The 16,741-nt window shown below is 40.7% G+C and overlaps 1 protein-coding gene across 1 annotated transcript; it reads right to left on the bottom strand.

Annotated features, from left to right (window-relative positions):
• Window positions 1–1,429: 1,429 nt before the first annotated feature.
• On the bottom strand, window positions 1,430–16,705 carry LOC144772450 (putative gastrointestinal growth factor xP1). Its single transcript, XM_078656781.1, has 3 exons — window positions 16,551–16,705; window positions 8,342–8,518; window positions 1,430–1,643 (listed from the first exon to the last, which is right to left on the bottom strand). Exons 1-3 carry the CDS (start codon window positions 16,627–16,629, stop codon window positions 1,633–1,635), a joined length of 267 nt encoding a protein of 88 aa, XP_078512907.1. The 5' UTR covers window positions 16,630–16,705; the 3' UTR covers window positions 1,430–1,632.
• Between the last annotated feature and the right edge of the window lie 36 nt (window positions 16,706–16,741).

Genomic DNA, 16,741 nt, shown 5'->3' with positions numbered 1-16,741 from the left:
CTAAAAGGTTATGATTAGTGAATCTAAGGCTCCTCGTCAGTCTGTAGCATAATAAAGAGGCAGAGAGATAGGAAGGGGTAAGGTAATTCACTGATTTGAATAATTGCTTTATTTGTTTTTTTTGTGATCCTGTGCTTGGAATTGAGACAGGCAGCTTGGTGACAGTGTGCTGTGGTGGGTGGGTTGTACAACGTCTTAGAAGCAAAGCTTAGAATCCTGACTATGGTGTGTTACAGTACTTGGGGAGGTCTAGAAGAAGACAATTGCAGTAGACCAGTCTACTGAATACCATTGAGTTCATGAGTGATGTGACTGTGAAGAATGCTGTAAGTGACTGATCTCGCTTATATTCAGTAGTTGAAAGCAAGCTGTAGTGGCTATGTTTGTAACGAAAGCACCCATAATCCTGGATGGTCTGAAGAGAACCACAAGTGTTCTAGCTGATGGGGTGATATGAAAAGCAGAATGAGGAGGTGGTTTGTGGTGAAAAAAGAAGGCTGCTGAGGGCACAGGCTTGTTAGGAGTATAGTGCGTGCACAGGTCTTGTTGTCTCAAGTGACTGTGTGTGAGAGACCATGTGTCACTTGCTCAGTGGTGCTGTGAGAGGAGAGGAGACTAGTATGATCAACAATGACAAAGGTAGATGATAGGTTCAGAAGTAGGGAGGCAGATGTTTGCAGATGTGATGCAGCTGGATACGTGGGGTAGTGCTGTACTATATCAATGAGATACAGTAAGCTAAACCATGACTGGACGGAGTTGAATACATTGTTTGATGAGGGGTAGAGTGCAATGCTACTAAGGGTCTTCGGAGATAAAAGGAAGTTGAGACACTGGATTATAATCAGGGATGATAGATCCACAGTGGGGTTTTTTTTGTTGCCAGATGATGGATCAGCAGTGGGTCATTAAGTAGAGGAATGATAGCTCTGTTTTAACTCACCAATGTGGGGGATGACCAATGCCCAGCTATACCCCCATATTTTCACTCTTTGCACGCTCCATTTCTCATTCCGTTCCCAATTCTGTTTCTTGGAATAGTCTTTAAATATAGCCACACCTTCCCGCCATATCTCCTAACTTCTTAAGGCTCTGTATTGCGTCTTCCTCTGCCTCACAGTTGCATCTTGTTCCCTTTCACCATGTACCCCTTACCAATTTGGAAATTTTTAGTCTCCTTACATCTTGACTTTGGAACGCACTTCTCGTTTTGTTAATTGTGCTTTCTGGTTGAACCTGTTCCAGTCCTAGAATTTAATCTCCTTCGTGAGAATTTGTGCACCGTTATCACACTTGTTCTTCATGTACCCTTGCATCAGTTTGCTTTATTATTTTCTGTTCAGAACTAAGGCGTTAGCACAATATAAATTAAATCAAACAAATTTAAATTAACTGAAAAAGAATGGAACAGAAAATACCACTTCTTGAGTGTAGCTTTTCTTAAACTCTTTTATTATATTAACTTTCAGAGCTTGCATGTTGTCAGAACCTGTATTGAACAGATGAACATGCCCCCATGTGTCTCAGCTGATGGATGTGTGGTAACCGGTACAAGTCCAATGTGTTGGCACAGAGTCTGTTGATTGAAGTTCTGGCATCTGAGAAGTAGATTGCAGGATCTGGTGCATTCCCTTACCAGCATTCTGGGGGGGGAAATGATTGTTTGTTTGAATACAAGCACAAGCTAGCTCTACATACAAATCTACCCAACTTGCTTTAAAGTGGTTGAATGTTCAGCAATGCATTTGTACTAAAATGGATTACATATGAGCACTGTACAAAAACAGTAGTAGACATATCAAAAACAAAATTCCATTTCATGACTATGCAGTATTTGTAGATTGAAAAAGAGCAGTCAGATAACATCACTTGCAAAAATTATATTGATATGTGGCCTCATTTTTCATTTTATTTAAGGAAACTCATAGTTCAAGACTGGGTGCCTCATTTAGAGTTTGACTAGCCCTGAAAATACTTCTATGTTTAGGAAATTTTGGAGACGGAGTTTAGTCCACTTACTGATTTCTCTCCACAATAATATATCTTCCTTATGGTGGAGGAAATTCAACTGGTGGATTGTACTTTGTATTAAAAGTATCCTCCAAAAGTTGGAGGATTTTAGTACCCTCCAAACTCTAAACGAGCCGCTAAATTCGAAATTGTAGGCGAAGGTTGTATTTGCTGCTTCGCATTTTAAGATTAGATTCTAGTGGGCCATTCATTGGGTTGCATTCTCAGGTCAGGTCTTTGCAGAATTATACCTATCTATGCTGTGGAAAATTAACCCTCCTTCAAATCCAACCACAACAGACAATCATTGGTAATGGTGCTTATTGATTAGTGTAATATCGTACAGTCTGATCTTCTCTGTAAACTCAAAGACAGAGGACGAAGACCTCAAAACCAGCAAGTAAGATGCTATTTTAATCTAAAAAAAGAAACCATAGAAAAATTGTGCTGCAATTGCTCCATTGGCTCTTGATAGAGTCAAAAATAAAATGTAAACTATTGTCCACTATTCACTGTCCTGTTGGACTAAAATATGCATCCCTTAGTAGCCAACAAGAGACCTCAGATTAGCCACATTTTCCAGATCCAGCGAAAAAGCTCCACATTATTTGAAGATGGTAACGAGTCCTCTGATCTCTATGGTCCCAAACTCTAGAACAGACTGAATCCTGAAAGATGAACAGAGAGGCCTACACTTTGAAATTAGCAATCACATTTTCCTTATTAAGATAGTGTTTAGTCACCAATCAACAATCTTTTCTCAATTCACTCTTACATTATAATCATTTTCTTTATACCACACTGACAGGGCAGTTTTATTTCCAGTGTTTAACTCCTTTCGAGTAGGCTTAAACAGCAGAAAGAATTGTGAATGCATTGTAAGGTAATTCAAGTAGGTACCAAATTCCATGTAGAGGCCAGTTGGTTTACTTTAAACGTGCAATCTTACATTATTTTCATTGTAGCCTGAAGTTAAGATGGCACTTATATTGGGATAAAGTATTTTTACGAATAAGTAATACATAATTTATTTAACTGGCGGGTTCAAGTTGAGGCATAAACAAAATGAGCAACTCCCCGGCAGGACTGTAAATAATATATTGGTACCATCATGCATTATTGCAGGGCTGTTTAATTAGATTCTTGATAAGATTGAAGGAAGTGGCCCATCTTTCCCGTTTATCTACAGTGTTGTTTAGCCTCTATCGGACTGGTAGAAGGTGTCAGTTTTTGGTGTAGGAGAAGATATAGTGTGTTGACCATAGCCCAACATCAATTTTTGTGACCGGATAGACTAAAATGGCAGAAGAGTGTCAGGTGTATAAATATCAGGTTGGTTAAACACCGACCTCTTTTTCAGAACTGTCTGAGAAACCAGGGGAAGTCTCCTGGGGTAACTATGGCTTGCTCACTTATACATTTTGTATAAGTGAAGAAAAGGTGTTTCAGGGTACATATGGGGTACTTTTGTATCTCCGTTTCGCTTACCAGGTTTAGAATTGGTCAGTCTATATATTTCAAAGAAAAAAATGGGGGGATCAAAAAGATCCTCTGTCCTTCTAGTTGTAGGAGTTTGACTGAGCGTAGGTAAACAGGATTAATTCTGCAAACAATCATGTTGTGATATATGTATCTGTGATAAATATCATGTATACTATGTTTTGTAGTTTAGATACAAATTGACGGCTCCTTCAATGGTGGAATATTTGAGGAGAATTATATACATTTTTGCATCCCCTCTCTGTTTCTTCAGATCAAGGAAGGTGAGTGCCCCATGAAAAGAATCGTGTGAGACAGTTATCAATCAATAAGTGAAAGATACGATACAGATTTGATGCTGCTGTTACCATCCTTTAGGCCAGTGTGTTATGGGTCTAAGTAGATACCTCATAAAATTATGAGGCTGGAAGGCGGGATGAAAAGGGAGAGAGAGCTGTTTATAGAATCAATGTGTGTCCGCTTTAATATAAATGTATGAGGAATATGAGAATTAAATGGTCAGGTGAGTAGAGAAAGATCATAGCTGTATGATAGTTTGGGAAACTGGGTGACATTTGCTATAGAGTTGACATAATGGAATTGCATATTAATAATTGTAATTGAACATATATTAAAAAAGATGAATATTAATTTTGTATTTTCGTATTCCTTACAAATTAATCCTTATTTTAAACAGTATTGATGGGGAAAATATAAATGTGTTATGTCCTAAGGAAGGTGATTTTACTAAGGTTCTTGGGCCACTGAAATGCGTTCATAACTAGAAACAGTGACATAGTCCATCAGCAGTCCACAATTTTATATGATCAATTTACTCATGATTGCACTTTGAGACTATGTTGGATATGTACATTTTTTATTAGCATAACACATGAGCTTGGTTTTTTTTATATTTCTTCCTGTGTTCGATGCTGTTTGTTTTTATGTGATTTTTTAAAATCTTTTTTAAAATGAACTAGAGGATGATTTTTATGAATTAAAATAAATATTTAACTAATACAATTTTGAATTTGATGTGGTTTGTTTTTCACAATGCTTTTATAATGTACAACACTGTCAGATTGGTATAAACAGATCAATATAATGAAAGAGTAAAGTGAAGAATGGCTTTTGTTTGGTGATTAAACACTACCTTAACCTGGGGTAAATGTGTTTATTTTGGAGCTTTTGGTATTACAGAGATGCAAAGTGGCAGAGCAATACTCATGGAGCTCCCTGTCATGTCAGTAATGTAGTAAGAGACAGAGCTATATATCGGTAAAGTCTCAAACTATCCGAATAGGGCATGGTTTATTACACACAATTCTAAATGTTATGGAGGGGCAAAAACTGAGGGGCAGATTTACAAGACCCTTGTGTCACTTTTGCGCCACCGTTGTGTCACTTTTGTGATGCCATGGCGACATACAAGTTGCGGCCCATTTACAACGTGACACCTCTAGGGAGATGCGTCACGTTGTAAAGCCCTGCAACACATTATACCAGCGCCAGGTATGATATATGCTGGGTAGGCATTCCCATGCAAAAAGCCTGCTCAGACCAGGCGTAAGGAAGACATTTTACATTGGACCTACCTATGTTTTCTGGCGCATTGCTAGAGTTGCGCCAATTTTGTGACAATTTCTGATGCATCTGTAATTCCTTGCGCCATGGTGCACTGTATTGTAAATACAGCACATCCATGGTGGCGCAAGGACATTTGAAGGTGACACAAGGAAACTGACTCACCTATTCCTTGTAAATCTGCCCCTAAGTGTTTAATATAGGTCAAACATGAGTATAAGAGTGACTCAATAGAAACATGAGGCCTGCGCCAAACATGAGTTTTAAAAGGCGGGGGTAATAGGACCTACCCTGAGTCTAAAAAGTGAAAATCTGTCTTCATCCTTCACTCTGATGATAAGCATCTAAGGACATCCACCCTCAGGAAGCAGAGAAAGAATAATTGAAGACATGAATGGTAGAGTTAATGGGGTGGCACTAGAGAACCATAAAAATGAGAACACAATGATGAAAAGCTTAGATCTAAGGTGCGTTTGGCTGATAAGCTGAAACATCAACCCAATAACTAAAACTATAACCTGGTGTCTTCAAAAGGATTCTCAAACTTCACTTGTCCCATCCCATAACTTCAACCCCAGAGATGCAGACGACACACAGAGTTTTAATAAACACCATTGCCCGAATAATTAGGAAAGGCAGGTCAGACGGAGCCCTCGGCCCCAACGGACTACCTCAGGTCCTGTTCAAGTCGGACGAAATGTTGTGGTCAGGTCTCCTCGCACCACTGTTTTTACATTGCAGGCCCAATGACCAAATCCCGGATTCCTAGTAAGGTGCCATCATGCATCCCATCTACAAAAGTGGTAAAAGAGATGACCCAAAAAATTACAGAATGATAGCCCTTCTTGATATAGAATCCAAATATTACGCCAGCACCTTACTAGAAGAACTGTCAACCTGGGTTGAATCAACCCAGCCTCTCCTTTAAACCAGACTGGCTTCGTAGCTAAACCAGCAACCTTTTGTAATTAACTGTATTGATGGAGAAGGCAGATGTTTATTGTATTCAACTATACTGCTGCTTTGTTGACTTCAATGTGGCTTTTGATCGGGTGCCACGCTGCCGCTTATGGCACAAATTAGACCCCTGGAGTATACCCCGCCCTCGTACAAGCCATGATCCAACTCCACACACAGACTTGGATAAGGATAAAGTTGGGCGACAGGTCCCATTTTAAAAAAAGATCCGAACAGGAAGTGGTGTTAAACAAGGCTGTGTCTTGGCGCCCCTTCTTTTCAACCTGTTTATCTCGGACCTATCCCCCATACTTGACAAGGTTAACTCCCACCCGCCCCAACTGGATGGAACCCGCATCAGCAATCTATTATACGCTGACGACCTTGTGTTACTGAACCACACAAAGATAGGCCTGCAGAGGCTTCTTGACGAACTCCTTCCCTTCAGACTTGACAATGCCCATCAAATTGAACCTGTAAAAATCAAAAATAATTCATTTCGGCAAACAGAAGCAGCGGAAAAGCAGGTTGTTTTTCATTCATAGAAGTATCGATACAGTGCCATACTATAAAAATTTGGGAATTTTTCTTGACTCCAGAGGTTCCTTCATCAAACAAAAAGATGCCATCAAGGCTAAAGCACTGTCGCTGGAGGTTGCGTCTGCAAAACTTTCAAAACATCTACTAGGGCCAGGCCTAACTCCTCTGCTCAAGGTGATGAAGGCCAAGATCACCAATTCCTGATCATACGGATACGAGATTATGATGGGCTCAATACACATCTTAATAAATAAATCAACCACCACAATCTTTAAGCATGCATGGCGCCTGCAGAGGTCTTCATCTCTGGCACAAGTCAGATTAGAACTCGGCCTGCTAGATCACAACGGCGTCAAGGCTGGTGCTTTTATTAAGTTCTGCAATAGACTGCGCAACTTCCGGGATGGCAGTCTTGAGACCAAACTCTGGAATGAAATATCGACCAGTGCATTTAGCCAAAAATATTGGCACCACTTGGCCCACTCTCTACAGCAACTCGGAGTCACGGAATATTGGGGAACAAATCCACCACAAGAGGCATTGAGGACCGAAATCAAGCGAAGCGTTCAGTTCTGGTCTTTCCACTCTGATAGGGCAAAATTATCTAGAAAGAAACATGCCAGGGCCGTTGTCTCTGATTATAAACCGGGTGTTGAGTCAGCCTACTCAAGCACATACTCACTTTTTTGAAAGGTTAAGTTCATGGCCCTAAGGCTAGGCGAGTGGCCTTTTTTTAAGTATTTGCCACAATGGCGGCGCCTCAGTCTTAATATTGAATGCAGGGAATGTGGCTACCACTCCGAAAGCTTGGAGCCCGTAGCCTGCACATACCCAGCTCTGCTAAATGACAGAAGGACTTTATTGCGAGCGAAGTGGAACAAACTAGGAGCTCACACATGTCGTCAGGCCGTAATAGAAGCTATGAACCAAGAAAATACAAAGTTGAACATTCAGTTCACCAAATTTGTCATCAGAGCCGCTAAAATGTTGGGGAAAGAGAAGGCAGCAATTCTTCGGCCAGCTGGCAATGCCATTTCTTTGTAACAAAAACTCTAGCAGCTGCCGACCCCCTCAGCAAGGCCTACCTGGACACTGTTCTCAGCATTTTAAAACTAGCTGTCATATTTATTTGTCCCTTCTTTTAGATCTTCTTAAAACCATTCCGTGACTGTTATGTTACTCAACGAGCCTCATCCGTAAATGAAAAATGCATATTCGGACAATTTTTAATTTCAATCCATTCTTTATCGCAAGATTATTGCACTGTTTTTGCACTAATTGGGGTCCTCTTTTCCCTCTTTTTAAATATTTGTATATGTATTTATGAGTCACATGGTTTTAACATTTTGTTATGGTTTTTAGTAATCAAACAATAAACTTGAATTTGGATTAATTTGAATTTGACTCAACCATCCGACATCCACAATGAATTATTCCTTTCTTCAGATTAAAAATAGTTCTAGTTAGTTATGCTGCAGTATAAAGGTTCCTTATTCTTTTATTTAGTCACTGTTCACAGAATGCCACATACCTGAGTTATATCTAACAGTATTAGAGCCATAGCCTGATAATGCAGAATACTGAACCTTCACCCTGTAACTGTCAAAATGTAGAGTCACCAGGTTGCAATCCTTCCTGGATGCCAACACCATATCAATTAGATTTAGGTGAATGGGCAACAGTACAAGTCATGTTATCCACCAACGTCTTGAGCATGTCATATGGATAAGTTGGAACAATCTGTGCCTTTTATGATTAGAAGATACATTACCTTCCTCTGGGTGATGTGGTGGTGGGGGTGGAGGAGGAGACTTTGGTTTGAAACACCAGATCACATTAGGAATACTAGAGTCGAAGCAGCATCCTTTGCTTCTGCATTCAGAAGGAGAGATGCCTGGTGGGCCGCAGTTATTTCTTACTCTTGGACTGATAGAACATTGGCTTCCATCTTAAAAAGAAAAAAAATGAAGAATATTTGGTAATTGACACATGTAAGCTTTTCCCTCTTGTTCTCTCAATCAATTATTTTTATTCCAATCCCTTACGCCTCTCACATCCTGTATCGCTTGTAGTTTACACACATATCTGAATTAAAATGGAGATTTGAATCATCAATATTTTGCTCGATATTTCAATTTGAACTGGCAACTGAAATAGAATGGCTATCTGGTGCTCTCGCCGAGCATATCGACATCCCTGTATTTAAAAAAAGTTGAATCAATTATATAAAACTAGTAAAGAGAAAAATAACACATGGATTTACCTCCTCCAGGATGATGTTGCAACTAACTGTGCATTACCCCAGCTGGGAAGTACCTCCTGTTCCAAGTTTCAGCAGAAAAATGAGGTATAACATACAGAACTGTTTTCAACACATCACATTCTAGCTTCTTTCGAATTTTTTTTTAGCTTTTTTCCTCAAAACAATTCAGCTGGGTTGACCTGCTGGAATTTATCCAAGGGAAACTGTGAGGGTGTGATAATTATCACACAACTCATAATTCTAATCCATGTGCAAACAGGTGTTTGTATAGGAATTGGAATTTAGCTCCTAACTTGTAATGAGGGCCTTAGGCAATAACCAATAATTGTGTTATGATGCAGACGAGGGAATTATGGAAGCAACTAAAATATACTGGAGGATGGAAAGATGAAACAGTAATTTATTAATGTCAATATGTTTTTATTTATGTTATGTTTTGCCTTTGAAATAGCATTGTATTTAGATGTTGACACAGGTATGAAGGAGGAAGAGGTAGATTAGAAGAAGGCGCTGGACAGAGAACAAACAAAGATAAGAAGAGGTGGTGCTAAAAGTTAGTTTGAACAATGATGTTCCGGTTGTTTTGGACTGTGAGTAGCTTAGATGTGTTCCGAACATGTGCCTTGAAGCCTGTCCTGTCCAGCATTGAATGCGCTTTACAAATCATAAACAGAAATGAGGGGGGGGAGATGTGGCCTAAGTGCCTGAGCTGACAGCTCCGGAAATCGTTCTAATGCCCTTGGGCCAAGTTTGCGCTTTATAAAACTGCAAAAAAAGAGAATCACAATGGAATTATGGGAGCGAGCCTAGAAGGTGTGGCTTACTACTGTAAAGGGCTTTTGCTTCTTGTTGGCATTAATGAGGACTGTGGCTGTAGCCATTCTGGTTGGCCCGTGTTTACCTGATATGACCAGCTCACCATCCATATTGAAATACGACTCCAAAGTGTAAGTGAGGTGAAAAGGGACTGTAAACAATCTATACAGAAATACTTAAGTAATAATGCCTGCAGAAAAAAACCCACAAAATCAGCATTAAACACTTGGGCTCTCTACAGGGTCCCAGTAATTCGTGTGATATTTATCACACCTGATAATAATGAATTCCACTTAGTCAGAATTTATCAGCTGTGATACGTACCACCTAGTTATGAGTTTTTGGGGAATAACATGCTGATTTTGGTGTTTAACGCACAAAGGCCCTCATGTTCTTGTAAATACCGGACAATTTTCCCCTGATAAATATTGCCAGGTTTGACCCACTGATATTGCATAACTCATAATTGCGGTATGTGTGGGAATAGCAGTTACAGCACATATCACACTAACCTAGCTGTTTTCAATGAGGACCTAGATTGTTCAATGTTTGCTGGAGGGACTAGACATGTTGATCAATAGATACCAAAAGCATCATTCTCACTGGAAAATACATGGATACATTTCTTTTTTCATCTTTTTCCTTAGAAAACTAGCTGTCAAAAAAGACATTCCCGTGCACGTTGCTGATGGGAAAATAATATATACCCTAATTTATAAATACAAGCTTTGTTGCCGATGTTGTGAATGATTATTGAAAGACAACTGTTAGGTTATGTGAACTTTGATCAAGAAACTGAGGGGCAGATTTAGCACTTTTTCATGCAGCGCAGTGCAGAAGCAGCAAATGCTGCGCTGCAAGAAAAGAAGAGAGGAGGGTGGTGATGGACGGAGCATCTGAATCAATCAAACACTCACACCCAGTCAAAAGATCTGGGTTTAATCCATCACCGTTCAAGCAGCTGATGGGCACCACAGAGACATCTTTGCGCCATGGTGCAAGTGTGTCTCTGTGAGTCTACTATAGGTTGTGTACTGGAAGGGTACCCTGGCAGTACAAAATGCTATGCATATACTACCTTAAACAATTTTCCATTTTTGTATGTGTGCTGTACAGTGCACCACATGTACAAAGTTGCAAAAGGAAAGAGAAATGAAGGTGTTTCTCCGTCCTTGCGCCTACTACAAAAGGGCACAGTTTTCTGAGCTAAATCCTGTCTATTTTATTTATTAATTTGGGTTAAGCCTTAGAGACCTTGGGTGGTTGCATGGAAATGCCCCTGCTCCACCCATGGTACACCACCTTGGCGCTAAGTAATACAAAGCCGCGCTATGCACTGCTTTGTGTACTTTCACATTATTTCTAATGCTAAACAAGTTTTGTGTTGGAAAGTAAATTGGGAAAAAAAGATTTTACACCGAAGTGACACAAAACACAGCCTGAAATGTTAGTACATGTCCCCCTAAATGTGTGTCATCTGAATGGGCATGAGAGTGTCATCCGAGTGAGAAAGAATTGATGTGTCCATGCCGTGTCCGCTGTCACCATCCCTGGTCAACATATCCACCAGTTAAACTAGCAGTGTACAGACATGTTTGTGCTCTTCTGTTCATTGTAGTCAAGATGCCTCAATTTCTTCAGCACCAAGCAGCCATTACATTTTCTGGTGCACACTTTTTGAATAAATAACAATAAGAAAAATATTACAAAGCTAAAACCAAGGATACTGTTCTATATATTTAAAGTTTAGCATACGCTACTGTGTTAAGTCAAAGAAGTGGTGGGTACATCACAGCGGCCGTAGATCCTCAGAATGTTTATTCTGTAATGCTAGGAAAGAACTAGTATGCAACAAGTAAATGTTTTTGCTATTTTTGACAGACAAAGGGCCCGATGTAGGTAATCTCGATTTACCTACTCTTAAATCCAGAATCATACCGATTCAGTATTTAAGAGTAGGTAAATTGGAAGTAGGCAGATGTAGGTAATTTTTCTCTTTCAATTAGCGAATCTGAAAGATTCGGTATTTACCGATTCGGTAAATACCGAATCAGTATTTGCCATTGATTCCTATGAGCCTTGAAGCCCATAGCAATCAATGGCAAATACCGATTTGGTAATTACCGAATTGGTAAATACCGAATCCTGCCAGGGGGAACGGGGTGTCACTTTGATACCCTGTAGCACCCCAATGTCAGGCTTGTGTGCCATGTGGCACACAGACATGCCCTAAGGGCATGTCTGTGTGTCACATGGCACAGGTGTACATGCACAGATGTGCATGTACACCTGAATTCGTTATTTACCATGCAATAGTATTACATGGTAAATAACGAATTCTTAGGGGCCTGTGGCACTGTTTAAAGCGCCACCTACATCTGCATTTACAGATTCTGTATTTTTACCCAGTCGGTATTTACCAATTCGGTAATTTTACCGATTCGGTAAATACAGATTCAGTAAAAATACAGAATCTGTAAATACATGCCCCCTACATTGGAAAAGGCATTTACCGGTCGGTAACGGCCGAATTCGGCCGTTACCGACCGGTAAATGTCTACCTACATCTGGCCCTTTGGGCCCGATGTAGGTAATCTCGATTTACCTACTCTTAAATCCCGAATCATACCGATTCAGTATTTAAGAGTAGGTAAATTGGAAGTAGGCAGATGTAGGTAATTTTTCTCTTTCAATTAGCGAATCTGAAAGATTCGGTATTTACCGATTCGGTAAATACCGAATCAGTATTTGCCATTGATTCCTATGAGCCTTGAAGCCCATAGCAATCAATGGCAAATACCGATTTGGTAATTACCGAATTGGTAAATACCGAATCCTGCCAGGGGGAACGGGGTGTCACTTTGATACCCTGTAGCACCCCAATGTCAGGCTTGTGTGCCATGTGGCACACAGACATGCCCTAAGGGCATGTCTGTGTGTCACATGGCACAGGTGTACATGCACAGATGTGCATGTACACCTGAATTCGTTATTTACCATGCAATAGTATTACATGGTAAATAACGAATTCTTAGGGGCCTGTGGCACTGTTTAAAGCGCCACCTACATCTGCATTTACAGATTCTGTATTTTTACCCAGTCGGTATTTACCAATTCGGTAATTTTACCGATTCGGTAAATACAGATTCAGTAAAAATACAGAATCTGTAAATACATGCCCCCTACATTGGAAAAGGCATTTACCGGTCGGTAACGGCCGAATTCGGCCGTTACCGACCGGTAAATGTCTACCTACATCTGGCCCAAAATGTTTTCGCATACATTTTTCCTTCAGTTGTTTTGAGATTTGTTGAAATTTTAGGACCTTTTCCTAGTTTTTCTTCCAGAGTTGTAGGAAATTTGGAGAAGCATAGGCTTGCCACTTAACATGCTTCTATCATCAGTCTGCCTATGCAGTGATATGGGTTATGGGCTTAGCGCCCAGAGGAACATTCTCTAAATTTAGAGAACGCTTTAATTTAGTTATGGGCTAAGCTGACAGCTCCAGTGGTAAGGATGCCAAAGAGGCTCAATAGTAGGTAAATCAGTACCTGGGTGCAGAAAATGTAATGCCTAAAGTGAGAGGAGTGGGAGGGTGCATTTATTTTCAGCAGAAAAATGTACATATATACTTCCATGAAACTTGAGAATATTAACAGTATAACTTAGTCTTTGCCCAAGGTTTTCTCCACATAGCGAGTCTATTTTCACTCTGACTGAAGCTAGCCAGACTAGAAAAGTTGTGCAGACTATTTCTCTGTAAGTATACCTTCTTCAGATCTTTTCCATGCACATTGGAATTGGGCAGGAGAAGAACTGAGACCAATTCACAAATATTGTGTTTGCAAATTTGTGCAAAGATCAAAAACTTTCATGCAAATGTTGCAAAGCAAATATTGAATAAAACCTTGCCCCTTCACATACCGCCTCTCAAAATCAAAGTGACTAAATGACAGATGATGAAATGTGTGAAGGCAGTCAAATAGACATGTTTATAAAAAAGATGACAAATGGGTAAAGTTGCAAGTAAGCATGGGCGGATTTTGCGGATCCACGATTCGCGGATTTGCGTATTCACGGATCGTGGATCCGCAAAATCCGCGGATTTTGCGGATCGGCGGATTTGGGGCGGGGCTTCCATGCCAGGATCATCGTGCCAGATTGAACTCTGCCCTTCATATTTATTCAAGAAGACGCCACCGTTTTGTGCCATACCTCTACTCAACTGGAGTACTTTCTACTAGATAATCAGTAAGTGCTACCTCGTTGGATAGATGTATAGTGCTTTTACTACACTACAGCTGCCTAAAGTGCCAGAGAGTTGTCTACAGCGACCAGGTGTGTGTTACTATGCAATCGCGCCGAAGGGCGCAGGGGTCCCTTGAATGAGCTGTCCATCATAGTGGGTAAATGGCGGGAAGACGGTGCACACCGCGAGTGTGTGGGCGGGGCCAAACGGACGGGGCTTCCATGCGAGTGCACATGCCTCTTGTGTGCATTAAAGCAAAGGTCAGAGACCGATCAGAGCAACAGATGAAGATACAGAAGCTCCTGGCCACAGGAACAGCACGAGGATTGCGCTCGTGAATAAAGGATGCAAAGGCCTCTGTCCAGCATCACAGCTGATTTGCGATGGTATATTAGGGAAGAAGGCACATCTGCCCAGCCTTGACAACGCTCACGATTGTTTTTGGGCCAATGAATGAGTCACTGAATTTAAGCTTCAACTAGGGCACATGCTTAATCGATATCTGAAAGTGCTTGCGGTTGAGGTTTAATTTTTGTGCCAGGACCGTCGTGCCAGAATGAACCCTGCCCTTCATATTTATTCAAGAAGACGCCACCGTTTTGTGCCTGTTGTAACTAATTTACGATGGCGCCGGCAAGCTGCCAGCGCCATCCTAAAATAGTTACTAAATTAGCTTCAACAGGAAGCTCGAATCGATAAAATAAAGCAGATGCACGAGCGCCTGCTTGATTTTATCTATTAGTGCTTCCTGTTGAAGCTAATTTAGTAACTATTTTACGATGGCGCTGGCAGCTTGCCGGCGCCATCGTAAATTAGTTACAACAACAGGCCAGGAAGGCTTGAACTTTTGGCCTCGGAATCCGCCGCTCGCGGATTGCGAATTTTCGGTAAATTCGCGAGAGTTCGCGGATCGCGGATTTACCGAAAATTCGCAAAATCCCCGAGCGTAGCGGATTTTGCGCTCATGCTTAGTTGCAAGCTCTGGGCCCGATTCACAGAACTTACTTAAGACAAAAACCTAAACTTACTACCATTTTGGTATTCACAGAAGGCACTTACTCATTTTGGTATTCACAGAAGGCACTTACTCATTTCGGTATTCAAAGAAGTTAGGAACCCTAAAATTAGGACTCCTAAATGCTTTCTGTGAATACCGAAAGTTTTAAAGTTAGGATTTTTCTCATTTTAGTAGTAGTAAAGTTAGGACTTCTAACTTTAGGACTCCTAAATGCCTTCTGTGAATACCGAATATCTTAAAATTAGGATTTTTCTCAATTTAGTAGTAGTAAAGTTAGGACCCCTAAGGGGCTAAACGTCTAGGGGCTATCTCAGAGCTTCTGGACCTTTGGATTTATGTTTTTAACACTTTGAACCTTCAAGAAGAACTTTAGGAAGAAGTTCCAGAAGTTTGGAGCCACTTTTGAAAAAAAAGCTCCATAAGATGACCAAGCCATCAATGGGAGTCAGGTGACCAGGCCTGGATTTCAGGTTCACCCCGCTGAAAGCTCTGGAGGTTAAGACCTCCAGGATTTCACCGAGGCCTCGCGCTGAGCCAAGCAGCCGACATCGACGTGAATTCCAGCCTGAAGGGGAGCCTTGCTCAACGACAAGAGAACTCTTCCAGAAAAGTTTCTAAGTATGAAGACACTATTTTGAACAGGGCCTCCCGCTTAGTGTGTCCGACCAGGGCCCCATCGCGGTTGGCCTCAAAATTTGACTTTGTCCCAATCAAGCTTGGCCAGATCTCTTGACGTGGCACTGTATGTTTTTGTGCACTGGAAAGTGTTTATACTTTAAAAATTCATATCTCCGGTATCCTACAGTGAATTTTTGTAGTTATAGTGTCATGTTAAAGATAAAAATATTTTGTATTTTTATTGTGTGTGTTGTGTCTTACTTATTTAATGTGTTAGTCTTTTTAAATGCTTTACATACCTGTCTCCCGAGTTAAGCCTGCTTGCTCACAGCCAGCTAGCAAGTGTTGAGCCAGGGACTAATGTATTGAGAGACCTTGACAGAACCTTATATTGTGTTGGTGGCCTTATTACTAGTGGTAGGTGCGTACTTACCCCTACTAATAATACAAGTTCCAACACTCCCTATCTATTTATGCAAGGCCAGTATGGTAATCTTAAAGAGATCTTCCTGTTTAAAGTAAAAATCTTATCAATTTGCCCAATTTTGCAGCCTCACCAATCACTATTGTGACATAATTCAGAAGACAGTCATCTCAGCCATTTAAGCTATTTCCCAATATTTTGTGCTCGATATTCTTGTACCACAATATTGTCGGTGTCGACATTCAGTAGCACAACCATCTCAAAGCCAGTCCTCTCCATGGTATGTGTAGCATTTGTTTTAAAATGTCATTGTGATTGCTGATTAAAAGAATGTTTGAATACGACAAGCCACCCCATTTAAATCAGCTATTACGCAGTGGTACTTTGGCCCTCAAAAATAAAAAACTGTCATTCATTTTCACTCCATTCTAATTTGCATGAGTACTAAATGTATTAGAGATACCAACGTTTTAGTGGCTATTCTGACTTTTTTGCTTGACAATATAAAAATAACATCGCTACTTTCTTTTGTTGCCAGAAGAGAATCCAAAATCAAAGAAAATAAATGACAATACGCAATAACCTCGCTCACCTGGTGCGTGCCCCTCTGTCACAGCGCTGAGCCCTAACACCAGGGCGACGGCCAGCAAGCAGAACACCTTGTACTCCATGATGACTCCTAGCCCTCTGCTCACCTGGAGGAATGCACACTGGGATGGAGACCTATTCAAAGGGGGACATTATATTCGCTCCTTCTTGTTTGTTTAATATTTGCTGGTGTTT

Source organism: Lissotriton helveticus, chromosome 8 (assembly GCF_964261635.1).
Source record: "Lissotriton helveticus chromosome 8, aLisHel1.1, whole genome shotgun sequence".
Classification (NCBI taxonomy): Eukaryota; Metazoa; Chordata; class Amphibia; order Caudata; family Salamandridae; genus Lissotriton; species Lissotriton helveticus.
Note: the sequence above shows the minus strand (reverse complement) of the source record. Positions and strands in the feature narration are given on the sequence as shown.